Source organism: Fonsecaea erecta (genome assembly GCF_001651985.1).
Source record: "Fonsecaea erecta strain CBS 125763 chromosome Unknown Scaff4, whole genome shotgun sequence".
Taxonomy (NCBI): domain Eukaryota; kingdom Fungi; phylum Ascomycota; class Eurotiomycetes; order Chaetothyriales; family Herpotrichiellaceae; genus Fonsecaea; species Fonsecaea erecta.
In genome coordinates this window covers 2,823,412-2,848,376 of record NW_017387247.1, presented here as the reverse complement: position 1 = coordinate 2,848,376, position 24,965 = coordinate 2,823,412, and the positions used below count along the sequence as shown (strand labels likewise).

Here is a 24,965-nt window from a genome sequence, read left to right as displayed (position 1 = left end):
GCTCCCCTTCTCCTCCTCCCTTCCATGCCGGCGAGATGTCCGAGCACATGGGGCCCCAATGTAGAACCCAAACTCTAAGACGGGGCGAGCTGGGGAAAAAGAGTACTAGGATTGCTCTTATGCTTGCTGTCCTAACCAGCCCATCTCTCCTCCACCATCTCATACGCCTGGTCTGTACGGAGTACCGAAGTAGCCATCAGGAGCTCGGCTTCGTCGGCTTCGCGTTTTCCCCATTATTGGTTCTGTATGTACGAAGTACAACCCTGATCATTGACCCACACTCCATGTGTGTATCTTCTATTGTCCTCGTTCTTCGTGGCTCGTCAAAACAGACCGCCGCCCAACTGCACAGGCCCAAGATTCGCATGCCATCCTCAGCGAGGCTTCTAACCCCACCGATCGTCCAACGTCCCGTGTCTTCTAGCGGTCGTCCTCCTCGCCACCGTCACCTCAACCTGACCTTGCCCAGGTCCCTGACCCTGGCTTTGGCCAGAACCAGGTCGTGAGCTTGCCACGCTGGCATTGCCGTTTGGGTTTCGACTGTGGCTTATGCTGCTAGAATGTGCATGCCTGGCCTCTCTTCTTGCCCTTTGCTCTGACACGGGTGTCGATGTGACGGGTGTGCTTCCACCACTACTTTGCCCTTGATATGTTCTCGTCGTGGTCGTGGTCGAACTCGAGTCTTTCTCCGCTGACGCCCTAGCTGATCCAACAATGCTCTCTCGGGTGCTTTGTCGCGACAGACGATGAGGTCCTACCATCCCTGTCGATGCCGTCGACTGCCGAGGAAGCCTGCTCTTATTCACCGTCATCTCCGTCACAACACTGGCAGTGTTTGCCCGCGTGAGGCCAGGCATGACGAAGGCTGGGGAATTCTCGCGCACGTACGTCGATCCATCGCGACTCGCAGGCCGCATCACGCTCGTACCATTGACATATACACCATTACGCTGCCGGCGCGGCGTTTGTGCGACTGGAGGATCATACATGTTCATGTTCGCCCGCTCAGAACGGCCTAACTGAGGGGACGTGGGCATGCTCATCTGGCGGTCGAGGAGATGAGGTGGAGTCGTGGAGCTAGTGCGGCGTTGGAAGCCTGGATGCTTTCGTCGAGCACCGTTTGTTGCAGAACCGCCGCCCTGCCCACTTTTGATGCTCACATTGTCAGTCTCCTCGCATGATCGGATGAGCTCGCTCGCCATGCTGCGGACAAGCACCGCAGAGTCCGAATACGAAAGTTCTCGGATCACGTCGTAAAGACCGTACTGGTCGAGGAGGAAAAAGCCTTCTTCTGTTGAGTCGCAGATGCTGCCGATGATACGAAGTAGGTTGAGACGGATCGCGGGTTTGTTGTGACCCAACTTTTGGCCCAAGGTATCGAAAACCTGCGAGCTTCTCGCCATGGACGCGGCGAGAGGGGGTGATAGCCGAAGCAACTTTTGAAGAGGCTCGAGAAGGTTTTCGAATGAGGTTGATTTGCTGCTCGTCAGCGCAGCCACGATCGCAGAGATGAAATTCTGATTCTCCAACAAATGATCTTCGACTCGGGCGGTTTCTTCTTGCAGCCACGTGAAGATTGCATCCAAAGCTGTCACTTGCCAATAGGGATCCGACAGCAACGAGACATAGAAAGCCAGACCTTTGTTTTGCCAAAGCTCCCGGCGAGCAGCCCTGGTAGAGTGGGCCATGTCACAGAGAATGGGTAGCGCAAACTCTTTAACCGGCGTCTTCTCCTGCTTGACGATTTTGATGAGAATCGGAATGATCCCGACGAGTGCCGCATCTTCTTGACGTCTCTTCGATAGACGGCACAGGTTGTATATGGTGTTCAGTATCTGATTTGACATCTCCCTAAAATGCGGCTTGCTCATGCTATTGCTGAGGAGTTCAGATAAAACGTCAATGGCATTCGAATTGTGGAGCGCATCCAACGTGGTCGACAACATGGATAAGTTCTTGATGAATTTCAACATTGTGACCTGGTGTGCTGGCGCCATCCGCTTGAGATTCTTCAGGACTCGGTGTAGAACTGTTCGTTCGGCGACCAGCTCCTTGACATAATTCTCCGCTTGCGAGAAGACAAAGAAGATGCTGGCGATCCGTCCTTCACACAAGTCTGCAAGTTCCTTCTGGTCGCCAGAATCCGAAGGCTCCATCAGGACCCGGTTCAGGACAAGGGACAGCGGCTCTAAAACCGAATTCCGAGATAAGATTCTGCAGAAATCGTTCTTTGGAGTCGAGCCCTGCAGTTCAAAGACACTCCAGATACCATTGACTCCAATCAGCACCAATTCCCGGTCGTCGTCATAGTCGTCCTCAAGAAAGTCAACCAGAACTGTCAAACCCCCAGCACTAACAAACATCTGGAGGATGAGGGTGGACGTTTGATACATTTGCCGGACGAAAGCCGCAGCTTCAAGGCGTATCTCCCGAGGAAATTTCTTTGAGGCGAATTTGTTGATCTTTGGGATTCCTCCGACGAAACATAGGTTCTCCTGGACCTCTTCATCGTTGAAAATGATGGCATTGACAATCTTGAGCAGATTGAGCACAATATCTAGTCGCATACAGTCTTCCAGAATCTCCAGGATCGGTAAAAGGCCATGCGCGCTGATAATGACGCTTTTTGTGTCCGAGAAGAGGTCGAAGAAATTCATCAAGTCCTCGGAGATCTGTAACAGTGCATCGTCGTCCTGCATAACTTTCAACTGTCCCACGAGAACCTCTACGTCTGTCCGTAATCGTGCGTGCTTGTCTCGGGCGATGTTTGACTCCAGGTCAACTTCTGGGAGCCCTTCTTCCAGTTGTGCAAAGGGGTCGTCTTCATCGTCAGCATCTGGAAGCCATGATAGGTTTGAGATTTTCGAGTGTAGCATGAGCTCAGAGCCATCTTCGCTCTCAGCTCTCTCGAAGACTGCTGGTGTCTGTGCGAAGACGTCGGAAAAGTCCTCGTCTTGCTCGCTTTCGGCAAAACGTTGGATCTCGATAGAAGATCGTGTCCTTCGCATGGAGAGTTTGTTTCTGGGGGCTGCATGCCTCTTGAGACTGCCCCCTGACTTGGGCGGTCTCATACTCTGCATCAGATCGGTAACGCTGGGCGAATCTAGAATCTTGGAAGGTGCCTCACTCTGCAACCGCATCAATCCAAGTTTGGTATCCAAGGCAAGTTCGTTCCCTTGGACAATGTCGGAAAAATCCTCGACGGAACTCTCTCGGTAGCGTCGTGTTGGGGGTTCGTCTTGTTGTATTTTTGGCTGCGGTGGTTTGCTTTTGGAAAGATTTGTTGTCTGTCGAGCGGAAGGCAATGAAGCTTTGCGAGGCATCGGCGCCGGCTTTGCCTTTGGTTTGAGAGGCACTTCAGATTTGTGCCTCGCGTGACGCATCTCTGGCCTCTTTGCTGGCGCAGTGGATGCCAGTCGAACAGTTTTATTCGCGTCTGCTTCGGCCAGCGAAGGAGCTTTTAAGGTCGAATCTTTATCGTCCATTGTCTCATTTTCCTTTCCCAGTGCACTCTCCATTGAGGCGAACGCTTTCAACCTTTCAGAAGACAACATGCCTCCAAAGTTATCGTGAGGTCTCAGATGTGGTAATTGGAAAGTGCTTGGTGAAATAGCCGTTGCGAAGTCATCGTCCCAGTTGTCCTCGTCTTCAAGTGAGCGGAACCTGGTTGTGTTGACATCCTTATTGAGGGGAATTGGGGATCTCACATGAGATTTGGTGGGACGAAGCATGTCCCTTGCCACAGGTATTGGACTGGCAGTCGAAGCATTCGAGTTCTTTCTGATCGAGCTGCCATTTGGAGAATCTTTAAGAGCTTCGTTCCATTCCTGGACACTCTTTATCGCCTCATCATATTCCGTGGAATTCTTCGGTCGGTCTGAGTTGGTCCTTCTTGCATTCACGATCCACGGATGTTTCAGTAGCTTCTTCGCCGATACTCTCAGATTCGGGTCTTTTTGAAAACATTGCATCAAGAAGTCCAGAACAGCAGGTGATGCACCTTGTGGTAAGGGCGGATGGTCATCATTGACAATGCGGAACAAAGCAGGCATCGGCTGGAGGTTGTGATAGGGCGGTTTTCCGTCGAGCAATTCGATCACTGTGCAGCCCAGACTCCAAATATCCGAAGCGGTTGTTGCGCCTGTCAACTCGATCACTTCAGGAGCCATCCAGTAGGGAGTTCCTACCACGCTGGATTCGTGCAGTCCCGTGGTACGGCTTGCCACCCCAAAATCTGCAAGCTTGACCAGACCTTGCTTTGTGGTAAGAATGTTGGCACCCTTGATATCGCGGTGTATGACGCCCTGATCGTGCAGATAGACCAAACCCTGTAGCACCTGGGACATATAGAGCGCCACCAGATTCTCGGGAAATCGACCAAAATTCTTGGAGATCGAGTGTAGGGATCCGTTCTCACAGTATTCCAGGATGATGTTGAGAGTTTCGGGGGTCTTGACGAATCCATTGTATTTGACAATATTGGGGTGATCAAGATTCTTCAACAGGTCAATCTCCAACATGATGACCCTCAATTCACTTTTGGGTAAATCCGCGAGCTTTATCTGCTTCACAGCAACTGTCTCCCCCGTGCCCCAATTCAACGCTCGGTAAACAGAGCCAAAAGCACCTTTACCCAAGCAATCACCCAGTTGATAGTCTTTTAGCTCGGCCACATCCTGCGCCTTGGTCTTCTCTCTCTCCTCTCTCTTGGTCGGGCTGGAAGGAGGCTTGGGCGTTTTGCTGACCCTGAGGCCCAAGCCTTCGACTGCTCTAGTCGTCGAGACATCATCTGGAAGTTCGGCGGTACGAGCAGGCATCTTGATTTCGAGGGCAATAAGAAAAGCAGGGAGAAGCTAAAAGGGCAAGGCCGCCTTGCCCTCTTGCATTGTCTGTCGGTCCAACTGCAGTCTGGTTGGCGAGAATAAGTGATTGGTAGCTGGTAGAACAGCCAACGCAGGATGCCGGGCAATGGTTTTGGACTGCAACTTGTGGCTGCGGCATCAAGGGTGGTAGGAGAATGACCGCTGGCTCGTTCGGCAGAGTAATGCTCTGGCAGTGACTCTGTGGCGGACAAGTTGATCGTAGGCAGTCACCAAAGAGCCTTGAAATGAAGACATTGAACATCAAACAAACAGGTCCATCAATGCGGAAGGCACGAGATTGGATCGGGCTGCCAGATGAGGTCGGCCTTAGCCCTCGCTTGCAAGTGTGTGTTGCAGGTTGCAGGGCGATCCGCGGCCGCTAACTACCCTATCGTACCGAGAACCTCCACTTTACGTTCAGGGACGCGTCAATTGTAATCGCAGCACGCGACTTTCTTCCCACAAGTACCCGCCTCGTCTATCTAGGTACAGAAACTGAACATCCCCCCGAGTGGCGGTCACCGTTGTGTTATGCAAGTCTTCTCTGCAGTCATCTCTGACCGCTGATCTGATTACCGTTTCTAGAGTGGATTGTTTACTGCAACATGGTCAATTGAGGAGAGAAGATCCCCTGGTGCCCCTTCACCAACAAGTTACAGATCGCCATGTGGCGCAAACTGCCAGCACACCTTGTCACCCACCACTGTCACCTCGATCGAGACATGACTCCCTATCCCAACAAACGGTCCGCGATGCTAAATTTATCCACAACAGGATGTTTGACACCGCCCAGCCCAGCAGCCAGAATGCCTTTGGCTGCATATCGCAGGGAATAACTCAAGAAACAGACGACCCAAATGTACCCGAGGGTTCTCGTTTTCCCTGCACAACGTCAAATTTGTGTTCTGCAATTGACACGAAGTGGACACAAACACCTACATGTGTCCTTCACGGCCGCCTTTTTCCCCAGATATACGACAATGTCTTCAGCTGTGATTGCAACCGGCTGGATCACGAAGAAGTAGAATTGGCACCAACCAAGGGAAGAGTAGGGACAATTGAGGGCACCAGCATGATGAATAAGAGCTGACAGAAAGAATGCATTATATAACTGCAAATACCGTGAGGCCAGGGTACCGGTTTTGACGCTCAACAGCTGCAGAAGACGGCGGTTTACATTCTCAAATATCCGACGGAGAAATTGATGCCTTTGAGAAGTGATAAGAGGATATTGGTCATTCAACATGGGAATCCCACTCACCAACAATAACCCCATATGTTCCTCAAGGTGTAGCCTTTTTTGATGAACGAGCCGAAGATCGGAGGCCACGATTGAGGCGTAGAAAGCCCAGAACCGACAGCGATCGCCGCTCCCAGGTAGTAGCTGAAGGCCAGTGAAAATCCACTGTGGAAGGCACAAGACCATCCCAGAAGAACCTGTTGCCAGAGTGGGATCATGAAGAGATCCGGACCAGGTGTGGCTCCATCTCCCCAGCGAGTCCGGTGCATACACCACTGGTTAATATCGATGTAGAGGAGGGAGTATGAGGCTCCGACAGCCTGCTCTAGAATGAATCGACTGCTTCAATTAGATGAGTCGAGCTACTAAGATGTGACTCTGCACCTGCGTGAGATGTCTCTGGGGACTTCGTCAACATTCTTGACGCGCCAATTCCAACCAATTCCACGCATTGTCGTAAAAAGGTGTAAACTCCAGCAGAACTTTTGCCAGATAGTCATCTTTTCGATGTGCTCCGCGTTCTCTATTGTCCCATCTGATTTCACTCGGTGGAATGTCTGCTCGGCGTCATGCAACACTGCAAAATCGATGCATCGAAACAAGATCAGGCAGACATTGACGGCATTGAGATAGTCCTCTTCGGGTCTTCTGGCGGTGTGCCGTCGCAGGTTCGAAATAATACAGAAAATCAGGGAGATGGGGATTATCTTGCGAAGCTGTGCTCGTGGCAACAACAAGGTAGTGATGCCAATGATTCCTGCTCCGATCACGCTGAGATCCCCAGGCTGGAACGGACGATCTGGGGGAGGAAACCATTTTGGATCCATTGGTGGGACAGAAATGCAGGAAAGACACAGAGAAGCAAGAAGATGGAAACGATATGGGTGCGAGGACCAAGAGACACAATAGCTTGTTTGAGGAAAACGTTGTGCCTCGTACACTACAAAGCCCACCGCAATTGACCTTGAAGCGAGTTCAATGCGAATACGAGGGAACCTCTGCGACGACCCGGCTTGCCTGAGGTTGGCGTAAGCGCAGGCATCAGTTTGTCTTTCTTTGTCATGGAGAGAACCGGTGACAGTATTGTCAACAGGAATCAAACAAGTAAGACAAATGGCCCTCGCTCGAGAATAACAGAAGCAAGAGACACCAAAGATGAAGGTTCAGGAGACGTGCACCTCAAACATACCCGTGTGCCAAGTCCTGCATAATGCGCTGTTGACGCACAGCCGCCTCCGGTGCCTGGTGAGCCTAAGTACTCTGGCGACTCTGGGCCTTATCCGCCTGAAGGGACAACACTAGGCTCGCCCAGCCACTCGCTTAGGGATTGCGTTGCCTCGTTCAGTCTGTCTCACTAATGAATTATTCACTGGCAGCTACGCTACTCCGCGCATCCCTTGGCCCCCGGATGCGCTCGCTCACTTCTATTCTCCTCCTCATCACCCACCACGAATACTCGCAAAACAATCCATCTCAAATCCACTCTACGACTTGTCCATCTCATCCACTTCTCCACTCCTTTCTATTGTTTGTTGCACCTCATTTCTTTGTTGTTGCTTGTTTCGACTCTCCTCTCTCATCGTTGACCTTACTCTACCTCTACAACTGGTACACGGCTGATTGCGACAATCATGGGTTTGCCGTGAGTTTGCCCTCAGTTTTCCTTCCTTTTTCTCCCGCACCCCACCCCTTTGCCATCTGGCCGCGCCTGCGCGTGCGCCGTGTCAGCATTATCGTTTCTCCAGATCCATCGCCGGCAAGCCCATTTCGCTAACCAATATGCTCTCTGTAGTATGTTCCAAGAACCTGACGAGGTTGCCGCCGAGCAATCCGCGGCAAAACTCGATCTGATCGCGGCCGCACGACGATCGAGTATTCGGCGCGAGTCCACTGTCCGACCAGGCCGATCTAACGCTAGTCGTCGCGCTGCCATCGAACGAATACGAGAAGAGGTAGAGGAACGACGTCGCCGTCGTCGTGAGGCTGCCGAGGAAGCAAACAACTTCACTTCTCCATCACAGTCCCAACTCGAGATGTTGCGTCAGGCTCCTAATCCACAACCGGAGCCGGAGCGCATGAACTCGATCAGACTGAGGCAGCGCGTCCATCTGATGGAGCTACACCGGATGGCGATGGGCTTAGCCAATACCGAAACACAACGCCGGGGCGATATGGACGTGCCATCCTTGAGACGACCAGATGTCGAGCCAGATGGAGAATTACGAATCGACCCAGTTACGTTTGATGTCGTCGAGATACTCAACGCCGAAGATGAGGAAGCCGCCCGTCAACTCCTTCCGCGCCCGTTACGAGAGTCGGGCTTGAGATTTGAAATGGGTGCAACATCCCAATCTGAGTCGGAACCCTCCCGGCCCCCTCGATTTTCTCATGCTCGCCTGGCAAGAGTCCCCAGCCCGTCCGGGAGCAGAAGACCGCCCTGGTCTTTCTCAGTTCACCGCCCCAGCATTGATCTGGAGGACGAGGAAACCGAAAACGAATACCGCGCTACTCCACAACCTCTGGGATTGGACCGAAGCCCTGGAGGCCCTGCAACGAGCACCCCTCCCCCAGAAAGTCTGTATCCAGCCTTGCGACGTGTCAATCATATTTCGCCCCGCCCACTGGGGGAGTCGAGACCCAGGGTCGACGGACTTGGGGACCGCTTGCGTAGTCCCAGCCCGATGTCTGATGGGCCTGTGGAGGAAAATTGGGGAACTCTCTTGGACACACTGACAACAGGCCCTTCAAGCACGGCGACTTCCTTCTTATCGTCGCGGTCAAACTCAAGGAGCGGCTCGAACCAATCGTCCCAGGCAACGACTACGACGACTAGCTTTGGTGAGATAGGTGGGGACGACTCGTGCGATTTGGATCTCCCCACTGGCATCACTGAGGAGGATGCCCGGATGATACGTGCCAGACACGGAAGGCTGCGAAGAGATGCTTCTGCTCGTCCTAGAAGGTCCGATATGTGGAACACTCTGACGTCTGAGTTGTCGAATCAGAGCGACCCTCCAAGGATAAACGAGAGGGTCGTCGAATTGGAAATGCTCGGAACTATTCTCGATCGAATGCAGAGCAGGCAAGAGATTCCCGAGGAGTTGTGGGCCGCCGTTGGATTGTCGCCAGATATTGTGAGAGGGACTCCCTTCGATTTGGTCAGGTGATATGCTTGAGGAATGGCTCAATCCAGAGAGCGCGCCCCTGGGAACACAAATGACCAGGAATTCAACGACGGTCGTGGGAAGCGGCTTTTACCAGGGAAAGCAGGATGTCCTTCGTTGTGGACAGATACTGCAGACATTTTTCTAATTGAAGCTGTCGCACTGTCAGGAGCGAGCGGAAATGTTGTCGTTTTCGACTGCTGGAAGAACTTGTTGGATGTATGTTACGGTACGGAAAAGAGACGGCTGAAGATCAGGGACACGAACCAATGGCAGCCATCGGATTTGACTCGCCGAGGAGGCTGACGATTGGATTGACTCACTGGGACCGAAATGAATTTGCAGGATTATGCCATGGCTGGACCGGCGCATGCTGCTTAATAAATCATGTATTTCTGGACAAAAGTTGTGGTGCTCTGCGCATGCGAAAGCAGAACAAAATGCAATGGGGCAACCTCTTTCTGATTTCAGACTGTCCGATTTCTTGTATGTGCTGTAGCCCGATCGCTCGGTCGTCCCAGAAGGCATGGGGGAATCTCGCGTGCCAACATACACACCATACAGAGATGAGCCAGGCTGCGCAACAGTCTACAGTGAAGAGATCCTCCTCAACGACCTTCCCCCCTTTGTGCCCCTGTGCCAAACTCGACGAATTGATCTCCGCCCTTCGTGTACATCGCGCAAGATTTGACCACCACCACCCTCCAGGAACTGCTTGCTTTGCGAGTGTGGATGCTTCCTTCACATGCCAACCCCATCCGCCGCCAGCATTGCAATGCTGTCCATCCTGGTCATCCGCTCTCTCCTTATCTCCTCCTCGTCCTTTTCGCGATCCTCCTCCTCCCCCTGTAACTGGCCGTCCACGTTCCGGACCTCCTCACTCCGCCAGCTCTCGTCCTCGACGCTGGGTACGATCTCCTGCACGGGTAACCTCTTCTCCAGGACCTCCTGGGCGTTCCTCATGTCGCTTTTCTCCGTGCGATCGAGGCTCTCTTCGAAGGAGCTCGAGATACCGGCGGCGAAGTTCCGTTTCGCGACCCGCTGCGTTGCCGTGGGAATGTCCACGTCCACGAACCACGTCTCGTCCATCAACTCGTGGGCATCTCGCCACCCGGGCTCGTCCAGGGCCGTGTACAGACCCTCAAAGAGGATGATGCGCGCCGTGGGTGATATGGCGATGTCGTTCGCCACAGGGTCCTTGACGGCGTGGTCGAAGCTGGGTGCGTAGATGGTGGACGTCTCCGGGCTGATCGGTTTGCGCACCTGCTCGACCAGCTTAAGGTAGCTGTGGGAGTCGAAGGTGAAGGCGGCGCCGCGGCGGAAGATGGCTTCCTCGGCGTTGGGCATCTCGCTGAGCTGCTTGCGGGTCAAGTGGTAGCCGTCGAGCGGCACGACAAAGGCGATATCCGGGCTCGAGCGGCTGGGGCTATTGGGGAAGCGCCTGTTCAGGTCGTTGTGGTGGGTTTTGTTCAGGCCCGCACAGACGGACGCCGCGAGGGTGGTTTTCCCGCTGCCTGGGATGCCGGAGATGGCGATCAGGAGGCGTTGCGAGCCGTCGCATTTCTGGAACTTTTCTGGGAATTCCGCGGTGTCAATGTCTGGGGAAAGGAAAGAGCAAGAACAAGAAGACAACGCGAGATCGCTTGTGTGTAGTGTTCTTACCCCAGGTCTGATCAACAAGGCGTTGAACATGGGACTCCATGGCCGCTACAGGAAGCAAGATACCTCGCTCACGTTGTGCTCCGGGGTGATATTGAGGAATAGGTAATATCGCGGGCGAAGCTCATATGCTCGCTCAGTCTTGTTTTCCTACCTGTCGATAGATCTGCGTGAAAGCCCGACCTTGATGTGAATCTATATCATTGCAATAGTACAATGTGAAACGAGGCTTCTTATCAACAATAGTCCGTCAGCTGGGCAAGTGGATAACATCCGTCATATCTCGCTGGCGAAACAAGGCCCGACCCCAGGTTTCCAACTATCGCAGATGGGTCCAGATCTCGAGGATGACGGTGGATTCTTCGCCGAAGGGCAGTAAATCGGCGAGCTTTCGAGAGAAGCCAGAATTCTCGACCTGTGATGGATTAATATTGCAAACAGCTCTTTTGAACGTGTCTCGGCGTCGGCGTTCGTTGGTTTGATAACCGGAGAAGGGGACTGTGAGATCCGCGGAACTGGAGATACATTACTCCGTCCTCCGAGCGCTCACGTGCAGGCCACATGCCCTAAGCCGTTTGGGGCCCCCTTGTCCCAATGCGCGTCCGGACGCTATCCCCGGACTTGGATCTGCAAAGGGGGCCCGTTCGTTTCTTTTATCCATTTCTTTCTCGCAGCCAAACACCCAACGTCTTCCATTATTCACTCACTCACTTCTTTCCACTCCCTTCCGACTTGTTATGTACTAACCTCCCAGCAGCGGTGCCAATATTCCCCTTCTTTCTCAGTCGCTCTTTTCATGATACCCCTTGTTTAACTATTCTGCCACTCGTTCAGCGACTTTTGAACGTTCGAACCTCTCTGCGAAACCACCACCCGGCAGCTCGTACCACCACGCGTCAAAACCAATCCACACCCACCCCGACGAACGAAGCCGATCCAAGTCCTTTGATCAGAGACCAGAGCCGCAATTCACCATGAAGTCCTCACTGTTGCTTGCGTTTGTTACTCTCGCCGTCCGCGTCCTCGCAGATATCCCTCCAGCATGTCTTCTCAGCGCAGTCAACACAAAAGACCAACCGGGCGACCTGTCGTCGATTTGTGGTGACGAGGCAACCGACGTGCAAAAGGCAATCGCGAGCATGTGCAGTGGCAGTGCCGTGTCGGTCGCACAATCCGCCTTCATCTCGACTTGCTCGGCGGCGGGTTCATCAGTCGGTACGTAGAAGCCCCCACACAGAAGGGATCAAACTTGGGAAAGACAGACAGACCATTCTTGATGGGTTAGTTGGTTAGGTTACTGACATGGTGCCTTTCTGCACAGCTCCATACACGGCATCGTCCTCTTCAAAGTCAGGAAGTCACACCACGTCCAACTCCGGCACGTTCGTCTACACCACCGCCGTCTACAACACCGACTGCAGCTGTACCACCACCATCGTCACCACCGCTACCACCGGCGCCCCTGTCTCGACCGGTCTTGCCAGCGCCACGGCGACAGGGACCAATTCGGCAGGGGGCGCATCAGCGACCGGCAATGCCGCCGCGGACGCCAAGCAAGTGGGAAGTTTTGCCGCCGCCGTCATCGCCATTGCTGGTGTCGTTGCGGTTCTGTAAACAGAGCCTTGGGGTTTGGGCAGCGACTCCCCTTCCCACGGGTAGAAAGAAGAACAGAGAAATGGCCAGGGGTTATTTTGTGTCCATTGATGTCACATCCTCGTCAACACTACTTTGGGAGACATAACGAGGAATTCTTGTCCGTCATGTTGCAGAAACTACCACGAGCTGCGTGGCACAATGCTGTGGCGTGGGTCAAGACGGGAACACTCTTCTTTGGTCGACTCTCGAACTTGAGCTTTGTGTGTTTTTCCGTCAGCATCTGGGCTCCATATTTCCCCTGAAATCTCCACGGGCGGGAGGAGGGTGAGAATCGAAAGGACCCGGTTTTTTGAAAATGAGCATCATACAATAGATGCATTGCCTAGATAATGGGATGGAATGGACAGAACATCACATGACAGTAGTATGGCATGCTGGCCAGAGCCTCCTTTTGTTGATAACAAAAAGCCACTTTTTTTCTGACTCTTCTTCTGTTCTCTCTCACTCTCTCGCGCGCTTCTATCAAGGAGATCCAGGTAGCCCACTTCAGAAGGCAAATGTACAGGTCTATAATTTCTTTTTTTTCTCAACTCTTTTCGTCGTTTTCGATCGTCCCTCTTGCTTCTTGAGGGGTCAGTGCTGCGCTGGAAGCCATTTATTTCCTCCATAATATATTGGAAGACAATAAGCCTCCCACCTTTTCTTTGGTTTCTGGGATCATCACATCCGAAAGCCAAAGGCGCATTTTCCCAGGTATTTACAGTTGCGTCGTCCCTGTCCCAGTCCTATCCTGAAATCCTTCCTGCCACCGGGGCATGCCTTTAGCGGAAACACATGTCCTCCCTCTTCGGACCAGTGCCGATCCATTTAATCGGTACGCCGACCGCGCGCTCGATGAATTCGACATACTCCCGGGCCGGTGCCGGCAGGTCTTCGAATTTCTTGCAGCCCGTCGTCTGCGTCATCCACCCCTTGAAGGTCTTGTATTCGATCTCCATCTCTTCCAGGACATCTAGATCCGCGGGGAAGCTAGGCAGGGTCTGGCCATTCACCTTGTACGCGGTCGCCACGCGAATTTCCTCAAAGCCGTCGAGGACGTCGAGCTTCGTCAGGTTAAGTTGTGTGTAGCAGTTCACGGCCGCCGAGTACTTGACCAGGACGAGGTCGAACCAGCCACAGCGCCGTTTACGGCCCGTCGTGACACCCCATTCACGGCCGACCTGTTGTAGACGCTCGCCGTACTCAGCGTCCTTGGGGGAGATTTCGGCGTTGAGCTCCGTAGGGAAGGGGCCAGCGCCGACGCGGCTAGTATATGCTTTCACAACTCCGACTATGTTGCTCCCGGGCGCTGAGAGGGATTGGGGAGAGAGACCTGCAAGACCAGTGAAGACACCGCCGAGGCCGGTGTTGCTCGACGTGACGTAAGGATATGTGCCGTGATCGACGTCGAGGAGGAGTGCATTGGCACCCTCAATCAAGATGTTAGGCTGACGAGCCCCAGCGCCGTTCAAGCTCGCCGTGGCAATCCCCTTGGTTCCGACCGCCTGCGCCAGTAAGGGTGTCTGATCGACGACGTACTGCTGAAGCTCTTCCCGATATCCGCGCAGCTTTTGGATCTCCTCTTCCAGGCTGTACCCATCCAGTGCTGCGTCGCCGTACAATTTGCGGTAGCTGGCTTCCAGGTCCCGTAGGCGCCTCTCCCAGCGCTGTTGTTCGTTCACGAGCATCCAAAAAGTCACTCCACGGCGGGCAACTTTGTCGCTGTAGCATGGTCCAATACCCTTGCGAGTAGTGCCGATCATGCCCTTTCCGCCATCAACATTCTTGAATTTGTCTTCAGAGATGCCGTCTACGACACCGTGTAGGTCAAAGCACACATGAGCACGGTCTGAGATCAGAATGCGCTCCCGCACGCCCACGAGTCCCTTCTCTTCTAGCGCTTTGAGTTCTTTGAAGAAGCTGGGGATGTGCACGACACAGCCAGTGCCGATGAGATTGACTCTGCAGGAAGGGTTGATGAGTCCAGAGGGGAGGATGTGGAAGTCATACGTCACATCGTTGACCACAATGGTATGGCCCGCATTGTTGCCCCCAGCCGCACGGCAGACGAGATCAGCAGAGGTAGCGAGGATGTCGACAAGCTTGCCTTTGCCCTCGTCGCCCCATTGGGAGCCCAGCACGAGAGTGACTGGCATGACTGACAAAGGTATGGAATGGATGGACAATTGAGGGAGGAGTAGTGAAGGGACTGCAGACCGAAATCGGAGTAAGAGGGCGCGAGACAAGTGAGGGGAGAATGAGTTGAGATTTGCTTTTGGCCTTGGGATTATGGACGAGAAGGCGGCTGCATTGACTTTCAGGTCGATATCTCTGTCATTGCAAAATCTTTCTGACCTCGAAATACAAAGACATGTTGCGATGCCGCAGCAAACAAGAGGTTGCCGATTGACTCACAGATTTTCGCGCATGGTGGGGTTCGGGGTTTGAGCAAAAAGATTCTTCGGAACAGGCATTGACTGCAAAGGCCGTTTGGTGGTGGTAGTAGTGGTGGGGGTGTTTGCCCAGCTGCGGCTCACTAGGCCTACAGTACCTCGTACAGTACTCGCCAGCCGCCGCATGAAAGAAAAAAGCAAAAAGCAAATCTGCTGCATCTCACCGTCATGTCTGCTTCCAATTTGTTCGCTTCTTGTTTATTACCTCGTGCTCCATCCAAAGAGAATCTATCGCTTCACTCCCAACCGGTCACGTCCTCAGATCCGGGTCCTTATAGTGGATGCCCTTCCGAAATGTTCCGCTTGTTGAAAGAGGTCCTAGTTTGAGTGTTCAGAACTGTCCAAACACAATCTCACTTCAGAGCCTGGTACCTGCATTACATACCCGCGATCTGTTTCAGTTCAAGATAAGGCCAGGTTTTCTGCAATCACTGCACGAAGAGGATGAGTATGATGTCGTGTCTCAGTCCCACCCCCGACCCCGAGACACGCCCTGCAGTGCTGCTTACTCTGACGATTGACAATTGATGTTCCAGGATGAGATCTAAATGTCTTCTCCCGTTCACCTTTGTTGCTTTTCCCTATCCTTGATGTACATATTCCAGCTCCCGTCAGCCAGCTTTGTCTTGAGGAAGAGTGTCTCGCAGCACAATGGATGGAACAGCTTCTTCCCTGCTGTCAGCTGGAAATGGAAGCAATCACAGAACATCGTGGGTTGGGCTACCAAAGCAGTGTCGCTGATGGACAGGACATACATATAACCAGCACACTCGTACCGAGAGTTCACATCTTTCTTCATCCACAAACAGCCACCTCAGCTAAACAGCAGCTCTACCATCCAAAACCCTGCCACAACCTCTTGATCAAAAGCACCTTGCGGCTGTGCTGAAGGCATTTCAAACTCCTCGCAACTACTCAGTCCTCCAAACTCCATTCCACAACCATGGACGTCTTCACCAGACTTGCTTCCGGAATCTACCTGTGCCGACCCAGTCGAGGAGACCACCACCACCATCACCACAGACAAGCTCCGCGCGGCCGATTCCATATCCACGGCATCATCCTCCAGGACGTCCGCGACGAAGACCTCTATCGCAAAATCGCCCACGCCAGCGACCGCGTGGCGGAAGCGAAGGCAACGTACGAATCCCTACGCAAGCGACGCCAGGCGCTGCGCGAGCAGGTGCTGCAGCTGGATGCGCAGATGGAGGCCGAACAGAGAGAGATAGCGCGTCTGCGGGAGTTTCGTGGCAAGTGTGTGGACGAACAGAAGGCGAGGGAGAGGGACCAGGAGGAGAGAAGGAGGGGAAGGGCGCCGTGGGAGCACGTCAGAAATGTGAGGCGGAGTCCCCGACACAGCTGGTGAGCAGGCAGGGCAGATCAAGCAACTCAAAATATGGAGAGTTGATACTTGGATGGAGCGATGAGCTTGAGGGCCAGCTTGCAAAGAACGATGGGAAGCCAGGCAGGGGACGGGAAAAAGAGGGTTTGACGTTCTGATAGATGGTGACAGATCTCACATTATACATCATGTTTTCCAAGCAAGAAAGAAAAAGTTCAAGGAATGGGACACGACGAATTCCTCGTTGAATTATTATCATTGCCAGTGATAGAAAAATAGTTGGAGGGTAGTATCATCCATTCATACCCGCGTTTGGGGCTGCTTCCATATAGTTAGTCCATGTCAATGCATCATGTTGCAAAATCCTCCCTAGGTTGGACGAGGTGGAGTGCCTCTCAGAAGAAGAAACAATAAAACATCCACGTCTATCCCAACTCCCGGAGATCCCGTGCGTCGTTCTCATGTTCTGGTCCCCCTTTTTCTAATTCCTGTACACCCACCCCCTTCTTCCGTTTTGAAGGGCAGTTTTTCAGACCCGTCAACGCCGGTGATATTATCCGTAACGCCCGTCTGGTCGACAAATACCACATAGAAAAAAAATCCCATCCGAAATCGTAGCTTCAGCTAAAGAGGGTCGTGAAAGAAAGAACAAAAGAGACGTGAAGTTGTCGACAGCCTTAGAATCTCTCGCCCACCATTCCCTTGGGCATCACAGGTCTGGCGTCGTACTCGAACCCATCGGGATCTCGCAGGCCGAGCCCAGTGGTGGAGGTATAGGGAAATCCGTGTTCCGATGGCTGACTCGGCCTTCTGGCACTGCCATCTTGGCGGCCAGAGGGCTCCCAGCGCTGTGCTCGCGGCTCACCACTGGACTCACTTTCGAAGCTGCCGCGAACGCGATAAACCGGATCTAGTTCCGCCGGCATCGGGAATGCAGATATAGGAGATTGCGCGGTGCTCGCGGCAAGGAGGGTTTGCGAGTTCGTACGTGAATGCAAATTCGCAGCATTGTCCTTGCCGGAATGTTTCAACTTGCTGGCGTCCCTTGATATCCGGCGGAGCATGTTGACCTTAGGCTTGGGTGATGCAGGAAGCGGAAAGCTGGAGATGAGGTTGGGCGATGTGCTGAACGATGGGGACTGCGGGGAGGTAAGCGCGGACGTGGATGTCGACCCTGGCATGTTCTCGAAGTTGAACGGCTCGATCTCGTTCAGTTTGAGGCTCAGATGTGTGGCGCTGTCAGGAACCATTGTGGTCGCTAGACTTGAGATGGTGGCAGCTTGCGACGCCTTCCGCTCATTGTCAGGTCTCGGAGCGGTCAATTGCAGGGCCGCATCCGAGGTAGACGGCGCTGGTGGTCCCATTGGTCCCTGTGGAGGCGGATGAAGAACAGATCTGACGACGAAGACGACCGAGATGATGATGCCCAAGCCACCGAGACCAACGCCCATGAGCCAACCTCCACGAATCCCGGCAAGCGGATCAAGTCCATTATTATTCACGTGAACTTCGACGGTAGAGGCAAGACCAAGACCGAGAGAAATGGAGTAGTTGACCACCGTACTGATGAGGCTGGCCGCGACACCTTGTTGTTGAGGAGGGAAGAAATTGGACATGATCAATGTTGCAGCGGGGAAGGACATGTCCATGCCAAAAGGCATGACCACGAGGCTGGCAAATGTCCAGCTCCAGTATATCGTCTTGTCGATGTCGGAGTCGACGGCCAGAAGGAGTGGTCCGAAGGTGAAAGCCACCAAAGCCCAGAATAGAGTCCAGGAAGGGCGACATTTCCGCATCATCCATGCGGTCAACACTGAAGCGATCAGAGCGACAGGTACGATGGGCAGAACTTGCAGTGCTGCCTCAAGAGGTTGAACATGCTTGATCCCAAGGAGATATCTCCATAGAAACCACGTCCAGATTCCGAACGTGGCCCATCCACAAGCCACAGCGCCCAGGACAAACCCGACATCCGCCTTGAGCACTTTGAAAGGTACCAGTGGTTGTTCGGCGATCTTGAGTTCCGTGATGACAAAAAAGGCAATGAGCATGATGCCGATGATCAACAACATGAAGATGTACTGAGTACTCCACCCTGAGGCAGGGGCAGAGACGAGAGAGACTTGGACGCAGACCAGGCCACCCACACCCGTGACAGCCCCAAGCCAGTCCATATCCCGCAATTTCTCCTTGACTGGGAGCATCTGCTTTGGCGTCGGTGGCGGAGCGACCAGGATGACGGATGCGGCCACGGCGAGAAAAGACGATACGATGGCGAGGGTGTAGAAGCTCCACCACCAGGTTGCGAACCTGGTGAACAGAGCTCCAAAGATCATCCCCAGGTAGGCCCCGACCGGTGCACATAGTCCGAAGAGAGTGAAGGAGATGATCTTCTTTTTGGACCCAGGAGGATAGGTCCGGCCCAGGAGTGCGAGGCCATTTGGCACCATCAGGCTGGCACCGAGACCCTGGAAACCGCGCGCCACGAAGAACAATTCATAACCAACATAGTGACTTAACCCGGCGACGACACTCCAGAGACTGAGGAAGCAATAGCCAATCACTACCATGGTCTTATGGCCAAATATGTCACCAAGTCGCCCTCCTATCAGAATGAAAGTTCCGAAGGACAGTGCGTACGCAGCGACAAGCCATGGCAGTACCGAAGGGTTCGTTATGGTAAATGACTGAGCGAGGTCTCGGCTGACTGGGAAAACTGTCGTCAAGGTGGATTGAGGAATCAGTTGAAGGAATGCCACCATTAAGTTGAAGAGGATCTCTTGTTGTCTCGACATGCGCGTACACAGCCAACCACCTGGTGGTCCAGGAGGCCCGGGAAGTCCGGGGGGAGGTCCATTTGAAGGGGGAACTTTCTCCATGTCGACAGGATTTTTGACCGTGTCGTCGCTGCGAGTTGTTGTTGTCGTCGTCGTAGTGGAGGGAATGCTTAACCTCAAGCTATTGATAATGTTTCTGGGACTCATGATGGGCAATATAGCGAACGGTGCATGTCATGGAAAAAGGAAAACGAGTGCACGGGCAGTGAGAAAGTCAGGCCCAGTCGTGACACAATCCAAGCAAATAGCTGAGGAAGAAGCTGAAGGAAGGGATACAAGACTATAAAGTGGTGTCCATGATCCAAATGGGGGCTGCCGTGCCAGGGGAAAGCATCGCGATATGCTTCTGGCCTCGCGCATCGGCGCCGACTTACCGTTGGTATAACTTAGTCATGTCTCTCTTGCCTAGGAGATACATCCGTAGCATCGTACCTTAATATCATCATAAACCTTGCAGGGTGTTTAGGTGTTGTGGTTGTGCAGTGGCGAGAGGAGTGGAGACTGGCTCACAGTTCCTCGCAAAACCATATTCGTATAACATGGGCCGACCAAGGCCGCCAGAAAAAGCCACTTGGGAAGCTTCAGATCAAGATGCAGGGCTTGGATTGGGCATCTCCAAGGGCGCCGGGCGCCTGTCGAAGTCACGGTCGATCCGGAAAGAAGCCAAGAATGTTTGTTTCTCAACGCCCCTTGCAGAAGATCTTCTTTGCAATGACGATCTCCCGTCCTATTCAAAGTCAACAAGGAGTCGGTCGACTTGGTACCCGATGCAGGTACCTCCCTAAGGAGGTAAACAAGAACAAATGATGACAATGAAGATCACTGACTGCCCGATCCGGACATGTGCTGACTCTGACGCCGAGCAAAGGAGAAGAAGTGCTCGTCGAACGTCCACGGATGGAAGAGACCAGGGTATCTGGTATAAACCCCGGCTGTGCAAGAGGGGTGCTGTGCCACACAGCAAGCGGCATCGGCCACAGAGCGAACGCGGCTGAAATGACGCGATAGCAGGCTGAAACGACGTACCACTACGTATCACTCCGACGACAAGGCGTCATTGGGCACAAGGACGAACGTGCATCCTGGAACTGGCGACGAAAGCCCGGCAGCTTTTGTGGGCGAGGAAATTTGATCCAAGGTTCGGAAATTGCAACCGACTGTTGCTCCTTTATCAAGTGCCAAGCCAAGCTTGATATCAGTGTCAATCTCCGCCCACGGTCAATCTCACTCCCACTCCCAACCTGACGCGCTGAGATGCCTATTGAACGCGTCTCTTGACGGCTATCAGCACCCTCGCGGCATGACCACGAACCACATGTCCCCTCCGCACGGAGGTTGTAGAGGCCGATCTCTCGCTGATGGACGTGCCTGTGGCCGCCCTTGTGCAACAATCTGCCTTCTGGACGGAATTGGGGGCCAGTCTGAGACATAGGGACAGGGACCCGACTTTCGACTTCGAACCTGGAAATAGGGCCCCAAGTACGAGGTACACCTCCCAGTATCAATCAGTATCGCCCTGCCTCAATGGGAAGACCCGGGTCGAGGACTTGAGCGTGTGTCCTACCCAAGGATGGCCTAACATGTGGGAAGGGAGACATCTCACTTGCAACCCATCACAAACGCAGATTGCCGAATCCACATCGCCTTCACGAGTGCGCAGCACATCATCCACCAGTCCCTGCCCTTTGATGCGTCCCAGCACTTCTTACAGTTCCTTTTTGCAATACGGCGGGTCTGGTGTCAGCTGAGGACAGCTATTTGATTCCTCCCGCGTGCGCCGTGTTGGGGACCCATTGAAGCCAAAAATACGTTCACGTTGAGGTTGTACAGCTTAGAATATTGCATGCCAGTGACCCTTTCGGCGGCTTTGCAACTTCTGTGTTTGCCTCTCACATGGGCAGCATGCAGCCAAAAGCCAAGGCCGAAGAGCACGGAAGGTGTTACAAGGCTGCTTTTCGACTGGTCTGAGTCATTTCACTACCAGCTACGTACTTTTTGTCCAGGTACCTGCTACCCTCGCCTGGTCTACTGTACAATGTCTGGCAACCTGTTACCGATACAGCCGGGCTCGACCCAACCGATCAACAGAAGCATGGCTGGCTCGTGTTGCGACGGATACTTCCGTTTGAAGCAGTACCCCGATTCTGGGCCCAGACACCCTGTGCTGGATTGAAACCGGTCTAGTTGTTGCGATGATCATGGCCCTCCCTGGTACGAGGTAAACAATTGACAATCGATCAATCCACATCTTCGACCTGCTTCAACAAGGTGTGCACCGATTCAAAAGCCTTCTTCGCAAAAGGTCCCATGTCGTCCCCATACTTCTGTGGTCCCTTACCATCGAATATTTCCACTGACACCCAACTTCTAAACCCGGTCTTGAACACAGCCCTGGTGAAATCTTCCACGGGCAAGTACCCACCGTCGTATGGCAGCGGTCGATAATCGTGGCTCCACTGACCCCTCGGTCTCAACCCGCTGTCATCTGCTCTGTCATCCAACGGCGGCTCCATCTTGTATGCGTCTGAGATCTGCAGCAAGAATATCTTCTCGGAAGGGACTGTCTTCGAGAGCTCTTCACAGCTGCTCTTCCATCTCTTGTCCAACTCTTCTGTGCTGACGTCTTCGATGCGTCCAGATTTCGTCGTTGGGCTGCCCCATTCTCCCCCTGCGCTTTGGAACGTGTCGAGGCACAGGCCCAGATTGGGTCGATTGGCCTTTTTCACGATTTCCCAGACGTCCTTCCACGCCGGCGCGTGAGTGGCCCAGCACCAGTTTTCGTATGCAATCCGAAACCCGTTCCCGGCAAAAATATCTGCAAGCTCAGCCAGGTCGGAAGCCAGGTCCTCAAAACGAGAGGAGATGCCCTCGGCGTCGGATGAGCCAATCTGTTTGCGTGGTTAAGACTGCCATATGTTCCCCTGCACGTCAAGATCATTGCAAGGCTTACGCACCTGAAGCATATCTGTCCCAGCTGCCTCCATTATGCTCATCCACCCTCGGGCTCTGTTGAAGGCATCTTTTCTTTCCTCGCTGCCTTTGGGCCAGCCCTCGAAGTTCGCAAAGGGCTGCAACATCAAGACCTTCAGGCCTTGCTTTTCGCACAGTTTTCTAATCTCTGCGGCGACTGATCGGAGTGTTTCGTAATCCTTTGGATCAATCTCTGCCTTGCTCTCCGAGATCTCTTGACCATACGCGAGGATGTCGGGCATTGAGAGCTCAATGGCGTCGAATCCAGCCGTGGCAAGAGTCTTCAGCTTGGCCGGGAGAGTGTGCTTAGAACCGTCGTGGCCTATGGAGCACGAGGCATAACATATTGGAATCGTCCTCCCCTTGAAATCCGCCATGCTGCATTAAATGAAGGTTACCGAGTTTCCCTTTAGCTTCGAACTTCCTGGCCCTTGCGTACAGATGATCTGTGCCTCTGACTATATAAATCAAGGTGCCACGCAGATTTCGTCACTTTTTCCAATCGGGCGGTTGTCGAAATGGATTCCGGAAATACAACATCCACCAACACATTGTGTCAAGATGACGTCAATATACATGAGGGAAGAAATACTTCACTTCCATCTCGAACACATGCATCTCCCCGGCTTGCCATTCCTTGCGTAACTTATTGCTCGTGGGCTAATGCTAGACTGCTTCATCGTCACGCCTCATACCTAGGTAACCAACAGTGTCGTCCTGACCGTGCACGGGTACCGATTCTAGTGAGCCCAGGGGGACGAGCAAACAGCCACCATGGGCCAAGAGGACGCCCCAGAGTTCAAGAAGGTACGTGATGAGCCAAGGCAGGCTGTTAATAACTCATTCCCCACGAATTCGATACGAATTCTACACGAACCAAGGCCTCGAGAAGCCACGCAAGCTGACCGACGGATACAGCTTGGCATGATCGGCGTGGGGAGCATGGGCGGCATGATGTCGTTGTTGTATGCCGAGCATGGAGTCGAAGTGCACTACTACGATCCAAGTATGAGCTTCCGCACTGACCCCATGGGCCTTCCTGCCTGGGCTACGGCCATTTGGGCTGACTCCATTTGAACAGGTGAAGAGAACGTTAAACAACTACAAGAGCACGCAGAGCACATCCATGCTAGCGACCGAATTGTGCACCAGAAAGACTATAAAGAGCTATGCGAAAGCATATCTTCCCCGGACTCACCCAAGCTCTTCGTCTTCAGCATCCCTCACGGCTCTGTGGGGGACAAAACCGTTGAGAGTCTCCGTCCATACCTGAAGTCTGGCGACATCATCCTCGACTGCTCCAATGAAGACTGGCGAAACACAGAGCGACGACAGAAGACCCTCGAGCCGGATGGTATCCACTACATCGGCTGCGGCGTCAGCGGCGGGTACCAAAGCGCCAGACACGGTCCCTCGATGTCTCCCGGCGGCGATGCCGAGACCTTGAAGAAGATCATTCCGTTCCTCAAGCGAGTGGCTGCCAAGGACAAGCAAGGCCGCCCTTGTACAACATGCATCGGCCCAGCGGGCAGTGGGCATTACGTCAAGATGGTCCACAACGGCATCGAGCAAGGCATGATGTCGGCCATCGCCGAAGTGTGGTTCATCATGAACAAATGCTTGAACATGCCCTATGAAAAGATTGCCGACACGTTCGAGTCGTGGAATGCCAGCGGTCCGCTCCGCGACAACTTCCTGGTGAACATCGGCGCGGACATCAACCGGACCAAAGACGGGGAGGGGAAGTTCGTGCTCGCCAGCGTCTTGGACAAGGTCGTCCAGGACGTCGACAACTCCGAGGGCACGGGCGTGTGGACCTGCGAGGAGACGATCCGTCTGCACGTCCCCTCGCCCACCATCGTCAGCGCACACCTGTTCCGGCTCGCCTCGGCGGACGCGGCCAAGCGGGAGCGCGTCAACAAGGCGTTCAAGGGCGGCGTCGCACAGCCAGCGACCATCAAGCTGGAGGTCCCGCACGAGAAGGCTCTCCCGTCCTTCCTCGAGGACCTCAAGTTCTCGCTGTACGCGGCGTTCCTGTGTGCCTTCGTCCAGGGCCTGAGCATCATCCGCGCCCAGGACCGCGAGCAGGGCTGGGACCTGGACTACCGGGCGATCCTGCAGATCTGGCGTGGCGGGTGCATCATCCAGAGCGACGCGATCGCGGACCTGCTGGACGGGGCGTTGGCCGGCGCCGCGCCATCCGACACGCCCGCGGAATCCGTCATCGACGAGCTCCTCGCGCAGGACGCCGTCGCGACCGAGCTGACGACGTGCCTCGCTTCGCTCAAGAACGTGATCCTCAAGGCCGTCGCCGCCGACGCCCCCGTCCCCGCCCTGTCCGCCACGCTCGAGTACGTCAAGTACGCGGGCGCGACCGAGCTGCCCACGCAGTTCATGGAGGCCGAGCTGGACTACTTCGGCGCGCACAGCTTCGACCTGAAGTCCGAGGCGCCCGGGAAACCGCTCAAGGGATCCCACCACTACGAGTGGAAGCCGCCCCGGGGCATCTTTGGCGACAAGTTGGACGGGACGAAGTAAACAAAAGCTTTGCAGGGTTCTTTCGTTCTTCCGAGACGAGACGAGAAGGAATAGAGGTTCTGGGTGTCCCAAGTTTGTCTTGTTATACACACCGGGTTTTAAGTTAATGCCGTGAGATTTCTCTCCAGGACAAAAGATGATCGCCTAGGCATTAAAATTCTATAGAAGACTTTTCTATGGGAAATATGTTCTCCTGTGCCGTATGTATATGACCACAAAAGCCTCCGCTCCTCTAATAGCTGGTCAATCTAGAACCAAGAAAGCT

The 24,965-nt window shown here is 53.8% G+C and overlaps 10 protein-coding genes across 10 annotated transcripts; 4 read left to right on the top strand and 6 right to left on the bottom strand.

Annotated features, from left to right (window-relative positions):
* Window positions 1–633: 633 nt before the first annotated feature.
* AYL99_05783 (hypothetical protein) lies at window positions 634–4,817 on the bottom strand (the record flags this gene model as incomplete). The annotated part of the gene is made up of 2 exons (XM_018837295.1): window positions 634–699; window positions 759–4,817. The coding sequence occupies 2 exons, from the start codon at window positions 4,815–4,817 to the stop codon at window positions 634–636; spliced, it is 4,125 nt and encodes a 1,374-aa protein (XP_018694148.1).
* A 775-nt stretch (window positions 4,818–5,592) lies between these two features.
* AYL99_05782 (hypothetical protein) lies at window positions 5,593–6,929 on the bottom strand (the record flags this gene model as incomplete). The annotated part of the gene is made up of 4 exons (XM_018837294.1): window positions 5,593–5,744; window positions 5,802–6,070; window positions 6,124–6,441; window positions 6,487–6,929. 4 exons carry the CDS (start codon window positions 6,927–6,929, stop codon window positions 5,593–5,595), a joined length of 1,182 nt encoding a protein of 393 aa, XP_018694147.1.
* A 966-nt stretch (window positions 6,930–7,895) lies between these two features.
* AYL99_05781 (hypothetical protein) lies at window positions 7,896–9,269 on the top strand (the record flags this gene model as incomplete). Its single annotated transcript, XM_018837293.1, has 1 exon — window positions 7,896–9,269. One exon carries the CDS (start codon window positions 7,896–7,898, stop codon window positions 9,267–9,269), a length of 1,374 nt encoding a protein of 457 aa, XP_018694146.1.
* Window positions 9,270–10,007: 738 nt separating this feature from the next.
* AYL99_05780 (hypothetical protein) lies at window positions 10,008–10,968 on the bottom strand (the record flags this gene model as incomplete). The annotated part of the gene is made up of 2 exons (XM_018837292.1): window positions 10,008–10,864; window positions 10,929–10,968. The coding sequence occupies 2 exons, from the start codon at window positions 10,966–10,968 to the stop codon at window positions 10,008–10,010; spliced, it is 897 nt and encodes a 298-aa protein (XP_018694145.1).
* Window positions 10,969–11,899: 931 nt separating this feature from the next.
* Window positions 11,900–12,539, top strand: AYL99_05779 (hypothetical protein; the record flags this gene model as incomplete). The annotated part of the gene is made up of 2 exons (XM_018837291.1): window positions 11,900–12,140; window positions 12,247–12,539. The coding sequence occupies 2 exons, from the start codon at window positions 11,900–11,902 to the stop codon at window positions 12,537–12,539; spliced, it is 534 nt and encodes a 177-aa protein (XP_018694144.1).
* Window positions 12,540–13,342: 803 nt separating this feature from the next.
* On the bottom strand, window positions 13,343–14,716 carry AYL99_05778 (adenylosuccinate synthase; the record flags this gene model as incomplete). The annotated part of the gene is made up of 1 exon (XM_018837290.1): window positions 13,343–14,716. One exon carries the CDS (start codon window positions 14,714–14,716, stop codon window positions 13,343–13,345), a length of 1,374 nt encoding a protein of 457 aa, XP_018694143.1.
* A 1,240-nt stretch (window positions 14,717–15,956) lies between these two features.
* Window positions 15,957–16,379, top strand: AYL99_05777 (hypothetical protein; the record flags this gene model as incomplete). The annotated part of the gene is made up of 1 exon (XM_018837289.1): window positions 15,957–16,379. The coding sequence occupies one exon, from the start codon at window positions 15,957–15,959 to the stop codon at window positions 16,377–16,379; it is 423 nt and encodes a 140-aa protein (XP_018694142.1).
* Window positions 16,380–17,032: 653 nt separating this feature from the next.
* On the bottom strand, window positions 17,033–19,339 carry AYL99_05776 (hypothetical protein; the record flags this gene model as incomplete). Its single annotated transcript, XM_018837288.1, has 1 exon — window positions 17,033–19,339. The coding sequence occupies one exon, from the start codon at window positions 19,337–19,339 to the stop codon at window positions 17,033–17,035; it is 2,307 nt and encodes a 768-aa protein (XP_018694141.1).
* Window positions 19,340–21,429: 2,090 nt separating this feature from the next.
* Window positions 21,430–22,539, bottom strand: AYL99_05775 (hypothetical protein; the record flags this gene model as incomplete). The annotated part of the gene is made up of 2 exons (XM_018837287.1): window positions 21,430–22,080; window positions 22,147–22,539. 2 exons carry the CDS (start codon window positions 22,537–22,539, stop codon window positions 21,430–21,432), a joined length of 1,044 nt encoding a protein of 347 aa, XP_018694140.1.
* A 397-nt stretch (window positions 22,540–22,936) lies between these two features.
* On the top strand, window positions 22,937–24,700 carry AYL99_05774 (6-phosphogluconate dehydrogenase (decarboxylating); the record flags this gene model as incomplete). The annotated part of the gene is made up of 3 exons (XM_018837286.1): window positions 22,937–22,969; window positions 23,081–23,168; window positions 23,244–24,700. 3 exons carry the CDS (start codon window positions 22,937–22,939, stop codon window positions 24,698–24,700), a joined length of 1,578 nt encoding a protein of 525 aa, XP_018694139.1.
* Window positions 24,701–24,965: the final 265 nt, after the last annotated feature.